Source organism: Nuphar pumila, chromosome 10 (assembly GCF_984573655.1).
Source record: "Nuphar pumila chromosome 10, dmNupPumi1.hap1.1, whole genome shotgun sequence".
Lineage (NCBI taxonomy): Eukaryota > Viridiplantae > Streptophyta > Magnoliopsida > Nymphaeales > Nymphaeaceae > Nuphar > Nuphar pumila.
In genome coordinates, this window is record NC_143258.1 from 32580862 (window position 1) to 32594766 (window position 13905).

Here is a 13905-nt window from a genome sequence, read left to right on the forward strand (position 1 = left end):
CAAAATCAATTTCAAAGTCAAATATCCATCCATAGATCCGATTCGGGTGGAGAGTACTTATCAAATGATTTTCAATCATATCTAAAACAACATGGCATTTGTCATCAAAAATCTTGCCCAAGAACTCCTCAACAAAACGGTCTAGCGGAAAGAAAACATAGGCATATTTTGGAAACCACTAGATCCTTACTCATTTCTAAAAATATTCCTAAAAAGTTTTGGGCCGAAGCCGTGTTAACCTCCACCTATTTAATCAATAGGATGCCATCTTCAAAATTGAATAATATCTCTCCTTATGAAAAACTTTTTAATATGACACCCGACTACAATCGTCTTCGGATTTTTGGGTGTAAATGCTTTGTTCTTTTACATAAAAGAGATAAATTGTCACCTAAAGCAATAGAATGTGTATTTTTAGGATATGGTGAAAATAAAAAAGGCTATAGATGCTTTGATCATAAAAAAATAAGTTATTTGTCTCCAAAGATGTAACCTTTTTAGAAGATGAAAATGGATTTGACATATTGGAAAAATCAAATGAAATTGATTATATGTTTATCAATGATCTTTTAGAAGATTCAAATGATGACTCTTTGAGTCATCCGGAAATTTTAGAAAATACTCATGATTCTCATGATAATGATGTATCACCAACTAATGGTGACAATCTCCAAGTATACACTCGGCGTGAGGAAGCCCAACCTATTAGTGCTTTAGAAAAATTCTTGCGGCTTAATGAACCCCTAGAAGAAACCTCCCTTAGGCGTTCTTCTAGAGAATCAATTCCACCTAATAGGTTTGTCTCATATGAAACTCTTTCACCTAAATATAGAGCTTTTCTAATAGCCTTGCATTCTTACTATGAACCCTCCCATTATAATCAAGCAAAAAGTATAACTCATTGGGTTGAAGCAATGAAAGTTGAACTAGATGCTTTAAATAAAGCTAAAACTTGGGAAATAGTTCACCTTCCTCCAAATAAGAAAGCTATAGGATGTCGATGGGTCTACAAAGTCAAAACAAAAAGTGATGGTTCCCTAGAGCGTTATAAAGCTAGATTAGTTGCTAAGGGATACTCACAAGAATATGACATCGATTATGAGGAGACTTTTGCTCCCGTGGCTCGCATGACAAGCGTTAGAACTTTAATTGCGGTAGCATCATCTAAGAAATGGCCTATATTCCAATTAGATGTTAAAAATGCCTTTCTTAATGGTCAGTTGAATGAAGTATATATGGACCCTCCGCCGGGAATCAGTGTTAACCAAGGTCAAACCCTTCGGTTATTAAAAGCCTTATATGGTCTTAAACAAGCCCCTAAGGCTTGGTATGATAGATTTAGTGCTATCATGTTACAATTGGGATTTCGCTCCTGTTATACTGACACTGCTCTTTTTGTTAAACATGCAGGTAATAGTATCATCATCCTTCTGCTTTATGTTGATGATATGATCATCACTGGCAATGATGAAAGCGGTATTCTTAAAGTTAAAACTATGTTAAAACATAATTTTGATATGTCTGATCTGGGTTTTCTCAGGTACTTTCTTGGTATAGAAGTTGCATACTCTCCTCGAGGGTATATATTGTCACAGATGAAGCTTGCTGCAGACATATGTTCCAAATCTGGGATTTCAGATGATAAAAAGGTGGAAACTCCTGAGGTTATCAATGCTAAACTATGACTGGAGGATGGAGTTCTGCTGGATGATCCTACGCCCTACAGGCAACTCATAGGCTCCCTCACCTATCTGACTATCACCAGGCCCGATATTGCTCATGCTGTGCACTCTGCAAGCCAATTTCAGCATGCTCCTACATCTGTGCATATGAGTGTTGTGCTCCGGATCATTCGATATATTAAAAATACTTTGACTAAAGGGCTATTCCTATCCTCACTCTCTTCCTTAGATTTACTAGCTTATACTGATGCTGACTGGGGAGGAAACCCAAATGATCGAATCTCAACTACTGGCTTTTGTGTGTTCCTAGGAGATTCGCTAATTGCTTGGAGGTGCAAGAAACAGCAGAAAGTCTCATTGTCTTCTACTGAAGCAGAATACAGGGCTATGGCAACTACTACAATGGAGCTGGTGTGGCTTCGAAGTCTTCTTCAAGATATGGGAGTCGAAATTACCGGGGCTTCGAAGCTTTGTTGCGATAACAAAAGTGCCATCTACATTGCCAGCAACCACACTTTCCATGAGAGGACGAAACATATTGAAATGGACTGTCATTATGTACGTGATGAATATCTTCGTGGGACAGTAACACTGCCATATGTCACTGCGGAATATCAACTTGCCGATTTCTTCACCAAAGCCCTGCCTGCTCCTCGCTTCTTGTTCCTCCTTGGCAAACTTTCGGTCATTCCCTCGTAAAGTTTGAGGGGGGGTGTTAAAACATATGTAATAATACCATAATACCCGATAGGGGTATTATGGTCATTTCACAAAGTACCCCATAGGGGTACTTATTTTGTTTCTTTTATTTCACCCTTTTTTATTTTTCTTTTTGTTTTTATTTTTGTATTTTTTGGATACCGAAAAGGGGCCCCACAATGGAGTCTTTGGGGCCCCCAACGGTCACATATGTGACCGTTGGGGGCTCCCAACGACTCTATTGGGAGCCCCTTTGGTCTCCTTTTCTTATATATAGGGGGAACCCCCCATGTATGGTGTATTGCTCTTGAGAGCTCCTCTTCAATAATAGTGATATTATTTTTCATGTGTGTAGCCTTTTTATAAGGCCCTTTGTATATCCCTTAGTGGATTTTCTCTCTTGTGCTTGTTGCACTTGTCCGTGTGGGACATAGTGAATGCTTTAACATTCTTGGTTTCTTCCGCTTATTTCATTACATGGCTGACCGATATATATAGCTGCATTTGTAAATGGCGCTGATAAGGCTTACATAGTAGTGAAATGATACAATTTTGCTTGTATGATTTCAGTAATTAAGTGAAGGCTAACCATTTTTCTTCTCCTGAATCTCCTCCTAGTATTTGTTGACTTTGGGTATTAACTTTCTATGTAAATTGGCATCCTAAATATATATTGTTAAATATAACTATGACATCTTGTTGCTCGAGCAAAATTAGTTAAATATGATTTCATCACCTTGGCATATCATTTCATTTTCTAATGTAGAAATTCATTCTTCTCAGGTTGCTTATCATACACCACCTCGCTATCCATCTGACGTGATCGAGTGCATACGAAAATATTCAGCATTGCTATTCCAAAGGTTTGGTCTACTTGACTTTGCACGGATAGATGGTTGGTTCTTACCACACTCTTCTCGCTTCTTGTCATTATCAAATGAAAATAAAATTGGGCATTGTAAATCAGGCATGATCATCTTCACAGACATCAATCTGGTAAACTACCATCTTTTCTGATATTTAGTGAACTTAACATGGTTAATGCTTGAATTCTTTCTGGTTTATACAGCTTTGATGCATCTTTTTTCTCTCTTTTTCTAGATAAGTGGGATGGAGCAGACCAGTTTCTTGTTCCAACAAGCTTCAAAGGTATTCTCACTGTTTGGCTTGTTGGGATTAAATCCTGCATGATTAAAGTAACATAATTCTCAAATTTCTATTCTTTTCATCTTTGTTTTTCTGAATCATATACTTGCAAACTAGTGCTTTCATGTACCCGAGTTTACCATCTTAGAAATTTTAACATCCAAAACTCCACAAGTTCAGACTGATAACATTTGTTCAGAATTTTCAATTAGAATCACTTGATCATAAAGTAGGAAGCCTTGAGAACTGTAAATTCCCAGGATTTAGCTCCATAAGGAATCAGCAGATTTGGGCAACTTGGTTGAGTTTTCTGAAGACATATCTGCTCTGTCATTTGCATAAGACGGTTCTTTTCCATTTCTTTTTCTCTCATTAAATGTGATTATTAGGTGGGTATTTGCTTGATACTGAATTCATGTTTTTGTAGATCGATAATTTGTTGGGCAAGACTTCAAGGCCGATTTTCATTTGTGAACTTTATATAGCCTTTTAGCTGAACATTATTGTTTAGCATTTTGTGAAATCTGTTTCACGAAATATGTTTTTCTTGAATGATTACTTTTCTGTTATTATCATTTTGTTACTTTCTAAGATTGATAATGTTTGTTTGATAAAGCCATCCTGTATACTAGGTTGGATTCTCCCATTCAAACATCCTTTCCACTATTATCCACCATGCTTGCTTGAGGTTCCCTTCCCTTTTGCCATACAATGAGCAGAAGTCAGCTACCAAAGTTTCTTGTATGAAGCATAGTGAAACTAGAGATCGTGGCAAAGACAGGCACAAGGTTTTTGTCATCTTTGGCGGAGAAACATCTGAGCGTCAAGTGTCCCTCATGAGCGGAACAAATGTTTGGTTCAACCTTCAGCCATTTGATGACGTATGATGATACCTATTGTTGTATTAGTTCATTTCAGATGCTTGTTTTATGATCCTTTAGTGCATGTACTTGACAACTGCTGAAATAAACAAACTCAATGATTTGTCCAATGTGATCAGATACTTTGTGAAAGATGAACTCCCATAAATAACAAATCGACAACAAAAAATGAAATACAACAGTAGCAGCAGCTACATTAACAACAGTTAATAACTTTAGAGGAGAAGAAAAAACAAGTACAATAAAACTGAAAAATCATCTGATAACTACTAAAAACTGCTACTCATTTATGCATAATTCAAAAAGCCTTGTCTAGATTAAATTTGTAGTTTTTTTTTATGGTTTAGTTGCATAATTTATCGAGTATTATTTATCACTCTTAGTGTTTCAGATATAAAACAGTTAAAAATGAATTATAACGTTAAGTTGGTCAGAATTGCAGCTTGAAAGCATGAATTAATAACATTAAAACATAAAAGGTAAGAAGATACTATGGCCATTCTTGTCAAGATAAGCTAGCAAAGATCAATCCCATGTTGGTATTCAGATAAGACATGCTTGTAGGTCTAAAATATTTAGCAAATATGGTTCATAATTTGTCAATATTGCTATAATTGGTAGATAGTTGGAGTTAACAATTTATACAGTAGAATGTAGTTATATCATATGCTACTAAGAGTCATTCTTCCCCTTGGTGTTGAGTCGTTCTTTCAGAATTATGATATATTACATGCTATAATTGTTGTATAAGTAAAATCTTCTTGTTATTTATATACAAGTAAAATTTTGCTTTAGTGTATATTCCAACCAAACCTCAACCTCTTAGGACGAGAACTGCTCATTGGATAATGCAAAATCATTTGCTGCCTAGCTTAATTGCTTGCCCAGGTCACATGGACGACCTAGATTTTGGCAAGTAGCAATTGTTGCCCGGTCCTAGTAAAGCATAGGCTGCCTATGTCAATTAGGCAGACCTAATTGCCTTTTTGACTGAATGCAGAACAACTGATATTGGAACAGCCACAATGAATAGGGATTGACATGAGGGGGAATGGATATCCGTCGCTGTATTGTGTTTATGTTGAACTGGTTAATGTACAGGTCATGCATATAGCATTATATGTATTACATTTGCATGGAAGAACGATGGCATTGCATGGGGAAGCATAAGAGGGCCACACACCCTCCATATCCTCATTCATGCATGAGTTGTAGGTATCCAGCTCACTGATTATAAATAGATCATGGGACACCCATATTGATTGTTTTTGGGGCTCCTTTCAGCAGCAACCCTCCTATTCTCTTCTTCAACTTCTCCTCTATTCCTTCACACACGAGAAAACCTGTTAAGATATGACAGAAATTTAGTGTCAAGGTAAGTATTGTTCACAACTGTTTTTAATGGCCTTCTTCCCCATTGTTCTTTTCTAAACCGACTTTTTAATCTTCTTCCTTTCTATTGATATGTTTGATGTGCTACCCCCATGTGTATATATCATTATTTATAGGGATATTCTTGTACATTTAATCTATATTAGAGGAAGAGTCAACATGAGGGGAGGTCCTCAATATATTGTTGTACTCTCATTCTTTGAGCTAATGAAGTTTCCTTTGTGTTTTCCTCTCTGTTCTCTCATCTTTTACTTCTCTTCTTACTTTGATATGGTATTAAAGCCATATCTGAACCAAAGGAAAGATTGAGATTGATATGGTATATATTAGAGGCAGGTTCAATGCTTACAAACAACAACAACTACGCCTTCATCCCAAAACAATTGGGGTCGGCGAAATGAACCAAAAAAGAAAATAATTTTGGGTCTTCCACATGAGTCCTTCTCCTCCAATCATTTCTATCCAATGCCATGTCCTGGGTGAGGTTCAAAGCATTCATATCCTTTCCTATCATCTCCATCCAAGTCTTCTTAGGCCTACCCCGACCTCTTTTAACTAATATATTTTCCCATTTTTCCATCCTTCTAACTAGAGCATCATTAGGCCTTCGCCGAATATGTCCAAACCACCGTAAACGATTCTCTCTCATCTTATTTTCAATGGATGCAGTGCCTACCTTCTTACGTATCTCCTCGTTTCGAATCTTATCTTTTATTGTATTTCCACACATCCATCTAAGCATACACATATATTCGATCTAAATGATTTTCTTATTTTCTCAAAAAGAATGGGAGAAGAGAGAAGAACATGATGAAAGGAGAAGAGAGAAAAGAAGGGAAACAAATAGAGGGAAATAGAGATGGGTGAAAGCCAATACTTTCTTAACTCATTTGGATGGAGGAATCAGAACCCCGCTCTGATACCATATAAGATCTGCACTAGAAAACAATATGTAAAGAAAAAGAGAGAGAGGAAGAAAAGAAAGACTGCAGCAATAGATTGTCCACACCGTTCATTAGGGTTGATTTTACATAACAAAAATACCCCCTAATTAATATTTAAGAAACCATACAACTAAGAGGGGTAATATGGTCAAGCTGAACATAACATAATACAATCAAGCTGGGACATCAAACAGACTTTGGATCTGGATCAAAATCTGGATCCAAATCCAATAGATCACGTCTCAATAGTTTAGTCTTGTATAGTTTTGTTTTTTCTTTTTGCCTTGTAACCTACTTAGTGAGAGTCGACCCATATAAGGGACTCTCGTTCCTTCTTAATAGTATGGGAAGTTGAGCTTCCTTTCTTCTTCTCCTTTCTGTTCCATTTCTGAAGCCCTAACCCTAACACATGTTTCAAGTTTCCACATGGTATCGAGCCTAGAATCGCATTGAAGAGGATAATCTGGTCATCGGAGAGGAGAGATTGAAAGGAGCATCTAGGCTCAGTTTCATACCTGTGCTGACGTCATCACCTAAGGAAGGATTGCCCTAGGCTGGTCAGCTTTGATTTGTTTGAGTTTGGAACTTCCTAGGATTTGATTTTAGAATGTTTATAAATCAAACCCCATTGGATTTGTTGCTATATTGGAATTTTGGTCTTTTTAAAAAAAAATGAGTTTCTTGGAAATCTCAGACCAGTTTTGCGAAAACCCATAAATCTGATCTGGTTTTTGGTTATTAAGGGTTTGAATTGTTTCTATTGATGTTGTTTTTGAATCGGGAGTACTTCAATATCAGTTTTGGGTTTTATGTTGAGTTTTGTTAAAATCTTAAGGTGTTCACATCCAACATTAACTTGTTTTTTTGTCTTTCTAAGCATATTTTGGATATCGGGTAGGCTGATTCTGCTGTTTTATTTTGGGAGCGTGAGTAGACCTATTTGGGTGGATAAGTTGTGGTTTTCTTGTTAGTTTTCCTGCATTAGTAGTATGTTCTGTTCTTGTGTTCATATTTGAGCACTCTAGGGTTGAGTGTTTTGACTAACATGTTGGGATATTGTGATTATTTTCTTTTGTTGCCTGAGATTCTCTTGTTGCTACATGTAATGCTTGTCTTGCATCTATTTAAGACTTGTGCAACATTTTAAATCTTGTGGTTGGGGTGTAACGACCCCAACTCATACCCTTTGAAAATGCGAAATATTTTTTTTTTAAACAGTGCGAAAAACTTCCCAGAGACTCGGGGTCCTCACAGTTCCAATTCCAACTGGATAACAAAACACTACAAACGAACTTACAACCATCATCCATAAGAACCAAAACAATTTCTTTATTTATGAATAAGAGTAAATTTCAGAGACAATGTTTTATTCGACTGAAATCAAAACAACAATTGAAAAAGCAAGAAGAACTGAAACAAAAGAAAGAGCCACTCTGTCCACTCGTGAAGTTGTCAAGACCCAAGTGCGACTCTCGTGCCTCCCAGTAACTGTCGACTTCACTGATTACCTGTTCCTGTGAAAAATCTACAAAGTAGGGTGTCAGAACCGAAATTCTGAGCACGACTACTTCTAAAGAAACTAGGTGAGACAAAGAACATGTATAAGATTTCATGTGCTAATTTGAGTGAGTGCAGAGTATCACAATGTGCAGAATTTAAGTAATCATACATGCAACAGGTTTCATATACTCACCAGGAAGGAATAATAAAACATTAGCATATAACAAGAACCAAGTCTTTCAACATGCATTTAGGAAGTAAATAACATACACCCACCATCATTTCATGATTTAGAGAACAACCCAAATATGTATGATCTAGTGCATAGTAGGAAAATGCATGATTTCTTTTCAATGCATGAGTCCTTTTATTATTTTACCTTTAAGTTTCCTTTTTCCTTTCCATATGCATGCCCTATTAAATGCATGCAACTTTAAGTTCCTTTTTTTAATTACCATTGCCCGCGGATACACCAAACAGGTACAATCTTCGAGGTTAAGTTAGGTTCCCAGGGTAGTTTAACACACAATTTATATTTTATTACTTGGTTCCAAACTTAGCCCTCGACCAAATCACCTTCAGAACATTAGACCTCCACATCTAATGTCGGGGACACAAGAGACACCCTACGCCCACAAGTGCCACTTCCTTGGTACCATAAATAATAGCTGTGTCATACACACCACCCCCAGGTAAAGTGACAGACTCTCCCTAAAACTGTGGCCAGGAGAAGGAACCTCAATATCGGGTTCAGGGGACAAAATTGCAGCACAGAGAGTTTTTGTATCCTCATAGTCTCCCCAAGATCGGATCTCTAAGATCTTCATTCTCCAGATGGAAGACCTCAGAACATATATTACACTGTTCTTATTTCTTATATTTTTATTAAAGTCAATTTTTTAAGTTTGCAATATCATATGCAAAGTAAAGTGAACACCCGCATCCTCCCTTGCGGGGACCCTTACGAGACTCCCGTCCGTGAGGACAACTAGAACAGTGTAGTAGTGTGCCATACCAACTTATGTGGTTTAAGTGACACAGTAAAAAAACATATGTGAAAAGAAACCAAACCCACGGCTCTCCAGGCCGATGATGGTCCATTTAGGCCATCGATGCATCACATAATAACACCTAGTAGTGTTTATTCATAACACTAGGCCAATAGTGCCAAAAGCGTGTGCACTCATGCAACCATAACCCAACCATATGCATGTCATTTCTCAATCATATGCATTTTCACTGTGTGTGTTACCTACATCACATACGGGTATTAACCAATGCATATCTCTTTTGAGTGTGTGAGTGTACATGTAAAATTTCACATATCCATAAAGCATACATGCTCAAGAAGAAATATCGATAACCGAGGCACTCACATTCATGATTACACAACCAGTATCATGAAATGCAAAAACAACATTTACATGATTACCGGGCAAAAGTGTAAGCTTTGACATATGCTAGGTCGGGCTTACCAAACCCAGACCTGCCACCGTAGTCCCAAAGTCTGGGATCCTTGACATACACACAAATATATGTAGGTTCCAAAAATTTTCCTTTGTTTAGATCAGAATTTTGATCATACAAAATCCATTAAATCTGGACCAGTTTCGGGACTAGCACAAACTAATTCATATCAGTCAACATGTAATCATATACTTCACTGATATACCAATACACAAGATTTTAAATGAACACATGGACTCCTATTCAAGAATACAATGCCCAAAAGGGAAACAACAAAGGCAAATCACATCTGGAAGTCATGTATTGGATTTCAGATTTACGTGTCCTTTCTTCTTGAACAAGTTATATTGAACACTATTAGATATAACTGGCAAGTCAAGTTATGATTCAAGAATCCCATACTGCATCCTACAGTTATGGGTTTAAGCTGCACTCAAGAACAAGCTTGTGACACTTAATAAAACCGTGTGCATAGTCAACATGTCACGGTATAACAGTGGGTGCCAAATAGGCAGCAAGAAGAAAACAAGTAGTATATCTCTATGTTCTTGACGTGCATCCATAACACGAATCCAACCCAGATCCAAAATCATACATTCAATCCAAGAATACACTACCCCCAATGGAAGCAACAAAATTAAATGGAAGTCAGAAATCAAGATTTCCAACAGGAATATAAAAAATTTCATGCGATTAACAGAAACAAGATGGAAATCAACACGTCCGGTCGACTGTATTCGTCAGCTTGAACAACATTTTCTTGTCAAACACAGTTAGTTTTGGATCATGGATCCGACCCGCACCACATTCCAAGGATCCACCTCGGGATGTGTGTGCGCCCCAAGAGGGCGGTGGCATATTGTAATTTATTTAATTACTTGTGTAATGTTATACTTTGTACAATACATATAAATAATAAGAGAAAGGGGTAAACCCTATTGCCGCCGACTCCCCTCTTCTCTCTTTACCTCACCTTTGTCTCTTGAAGGTTGAACTTTCTGACATGGTATCAGAGCACAGGCGCGGAAATCAATCATCTAGAAGACCTATAAGGACCAACACGTGCTTCTAAAGGACGTAGGATTTATTTCTTTCTCTTTTCCTTAATCCTTTTTCACATCACATTCTAGTTTCTCTTTCAGTTCTTTTAACTTTCAATATTTTTCTGGTTCGCACGTCTCAATATTCTGTTCCAGTCTGCCGAATCTCTGATTTTCTCCCCATTTTTTTTTCTATTTCTTGCTACTCCTCTGTGTGACGAAGGCGCTGATATTATTTTCAGCACACGACATTGCTGGTTTTTCTCTCAATACACTGTCAGTACAGTCGGCACTCTAATTTGGAATCATCCCATTCCTATTTCCTATCTGTTATTACATCTCATTTTTCGTATAATCCATGGATTCCAAGTTGAACCCTAGTTTTCTTACTCACCTCATGACCCACAAGTTAGCCCATGATAATTACTTACTTTGGAAGCGTCAGATTGTGCCTTTTATTCGCAGTCATGGTCTTTATGGGCATCTAGATGGGCGATCACCCGCCCCACCTACACATATCGTGCAAGAGATAACAGGTGAAGATGGGAAGGTGAGTCAACTTCGAACCACCAATCCTGCTTATGATATATCGGTACAACGGGATCAGACATTAGTTGCTTACATCACTTCCACACTTTCTGATCGTGTTTTACAAACTATTTCTGATGATCAATCTGCTGCCGAGTTGTGGAATGGACTAGCTCATTCCTTTTCTTAGGTTTCCGAATCTCGGGCTTTGCAACTCAAGTGGCAATTTCAATCCATGCGAAAAGGAAACAAATCTATTACAGAATTCATGGGGCATGTCATGGTGATTACAGATCAGTTAGCTGCCATTGGAAGTCCTGTATCAGATAAGGATATGGTACAACAGGTATTTGGTAGCCTTGGACCTGAATATCGCATGTTTTGCACGACACTCCAGGTTGTCTCAGTCCTTCCATGTTTTGATGATCTTCAATCTAAGCTTTTGCAATATGAGGTCAGTTTAAATCAGGAACACACGTCAGATGATGCTCATCCTGTGATGATGGCACATACGCCTATTCAAACAGGAGTCTTATTTACTCCTCCTCGTCCCAATGGAACACCTATGAACAAAGGAGGATTACTACCTACACCAGGTGGAGGAGGTAGTGGCTCAGGCAGTGTACCACGAGGTGGACGTGTTCCTACTTGTTTTCTATGCAATAAGCGGGGACATGTTAAAGCAAATTGCTGGTACAATCCTCAGAACCGAAACAAAACAGGGAGGCCAGATAGTTGGCCAGGGCAGAAGGCAATTCAGACGTTTGCACGCACTCCTCAGGGACAGGTTCTTCCACAGGACGTACAAAATATCCTTATGACTACTTTCAATCAGATGAACTTGCGCCAAAATGATGAAGGTATATGGTATATTGATTCAGGGGCAGCAACACATGTTACTTCTGATGCAGGTAAATTTTCTCACTTGACTCCTTACACTGGAAATGGCACTATAGTCATAGGAGATGGATCTCACCATCCCATCTCTCACACTGGAAATGTCTCCCTTTCTTTGCCTGAATCTCAATTACCCTTGTCAAATGTCTTACTCACACCTGCTATTCAAAAAAATATTCTATCTGTGTCAAAATTAGTTGATGAAACAAATTCTTTCGTTGAATTTACTCCTTCTTCTGTTTATCTTAAGGACATTCACACCAAGAAGACGCTCGCTAAAGGTGAACGGCACGGGAACATGTACGTCTTTGAAGAATCTCATGTGCCTTTGAAGACGTCGTCTTCCGTAGCCGTGGCTTCTTCAGCTTCTTCCTTTCCAACATTTTTGAGTCGATCTACAGATCATAGTTCTTCTTCTAGAGTCTTGAAACTTAATAAGCCAGACTTATGGCATCTTCGTTTGGGTCATTGTAGTCAAGTTTTTCTTGACAAGTTGTCTGCTAAAGGTTTAATACCCGCAGTCAGTTTAGAGTCAAAATGTCCAAGTTGTCACTTATGCAAAAGTCATGTACTTCCTTTTCATAGTATCAATAAAAGAGCAACAAAGCCTTTTGAGATTATATGCTCAGATGTTTGGGGTCCTGCGCCCACTGCCTCTATTTCTGGATCTCGATATTATGTACTCTTTCTTGACTCTTACACTCGATTTAGTTGGATTTACTTCATGAAAAACAAACATGAAGTTTTCAAGTTGTTCAAACAGTTTCCTGCACTAGTCCAAAATCAATTCAATACCAATGTTGTATATTTCCAGTGTGATGGGGGGAGGATACATATCCCATGATTTTAGTGAATATTTGAAGGAGCATGGCATTACACGTAACATTTCTTGCCCTCATACTCCTCAACAAAATGGAGTAGCTCAGAGAAAACACAGGCATATTGTTGAGACAACCTTGAGCATGATGCACATTGTGGGTATTCCTTTCTTTCTTTGGACAGAGGCTTTCCATACAACTGTTTACGTTATCAATAGGTTGCCCATGACCATCCTTGAAGATAATTCTCCGTATTCTGTTCTTTATAATTGTCATCCATCATATGAAGAACTACATTCTTTTGGTTGCGTATGTTATGTTCATATTGATCATTCATTGAGAAATAAGTTTCAAGACAGAGCTGTACAGTGCAAGTTTCTTGGGTATGCAGATGACTATAAGGGATACAGGTGTTATGATCCTCATACAGGCAAAATTCGGGTATCTAGAAATGTTGTTTTTGATGATGAAAATTTTGACATTCTGGGTTCATCTTCCACAGATACACAGGACAGTTATGATCCTTGGCTCAGTGACTCACTTTTATATGATTCGTTGCCTTATGAGGATTCATCTTTATTGACAGACAATGAACCTTATACTTTCGATGTGGAACCGCATATAGAAGACATTCCTCCTACAACAACATCCTCACGTTTTTCTGGTCTTGTTTATTCTCGTAGAGCTCATCCAGTCAATGATGAGACTCCTCTACGACGTTCCACTCGGATTAGACATCCTATAGATAGCTGGGTAAGTTATAACAATTTCTCTTTGGATTTTCAAACATTTCTAACCAGAGTGTCCAAAAAACAGAACCTTCCTCTTTTCATGAGGCTGTACATTCCCGTGCCTGGGTAGAGGCGATGAATGAGGGAATGGAAGCATCCCATGAATATAATACATGGGAG

The 13905-nt window shown here is 37.9% G+C and overlaps 1 protein-coding gene across 6 annotated transcripts in view; it reads left to right on the forward strand.

Moving 5' to 3' along the window:
- LOC149826621 (D-alanine-D-alanine ligase family) overlaps positions 1 to 13905 on the forward strand; it is a 257262-nt gene that overhangs the window by 108795 nt on the left and 134562 nt on the right. For 4 of the 6 annotated variants that reach the window (XR_016434777.1, XM_090018909.1, XM_090018911.1 and 1 more), the window contains 3 exons: positions 3165 to 3377; positions 3483 to 3530; positions 4160 to 4408. Coding sequence is in view for 5 of the 6 variants with exons in the window: in XM_090018909.1 (XP_089875035.1) it covers positions 3165 to 3377; positions 3483 to 3530; positions 4160 to 4408 (510 nt within the window). In the remaining variant the exon portion in view is untranslated. The remainder of the gene's footprint in view (positions 1 to 3164; positions 3378 to 3482; positions 3531 to 4159; positions 4409 to 13905) is intronic. The other 2 variants (XM_090018910.1, XM_090018912.1) reach the window with 2 other exon arrangements.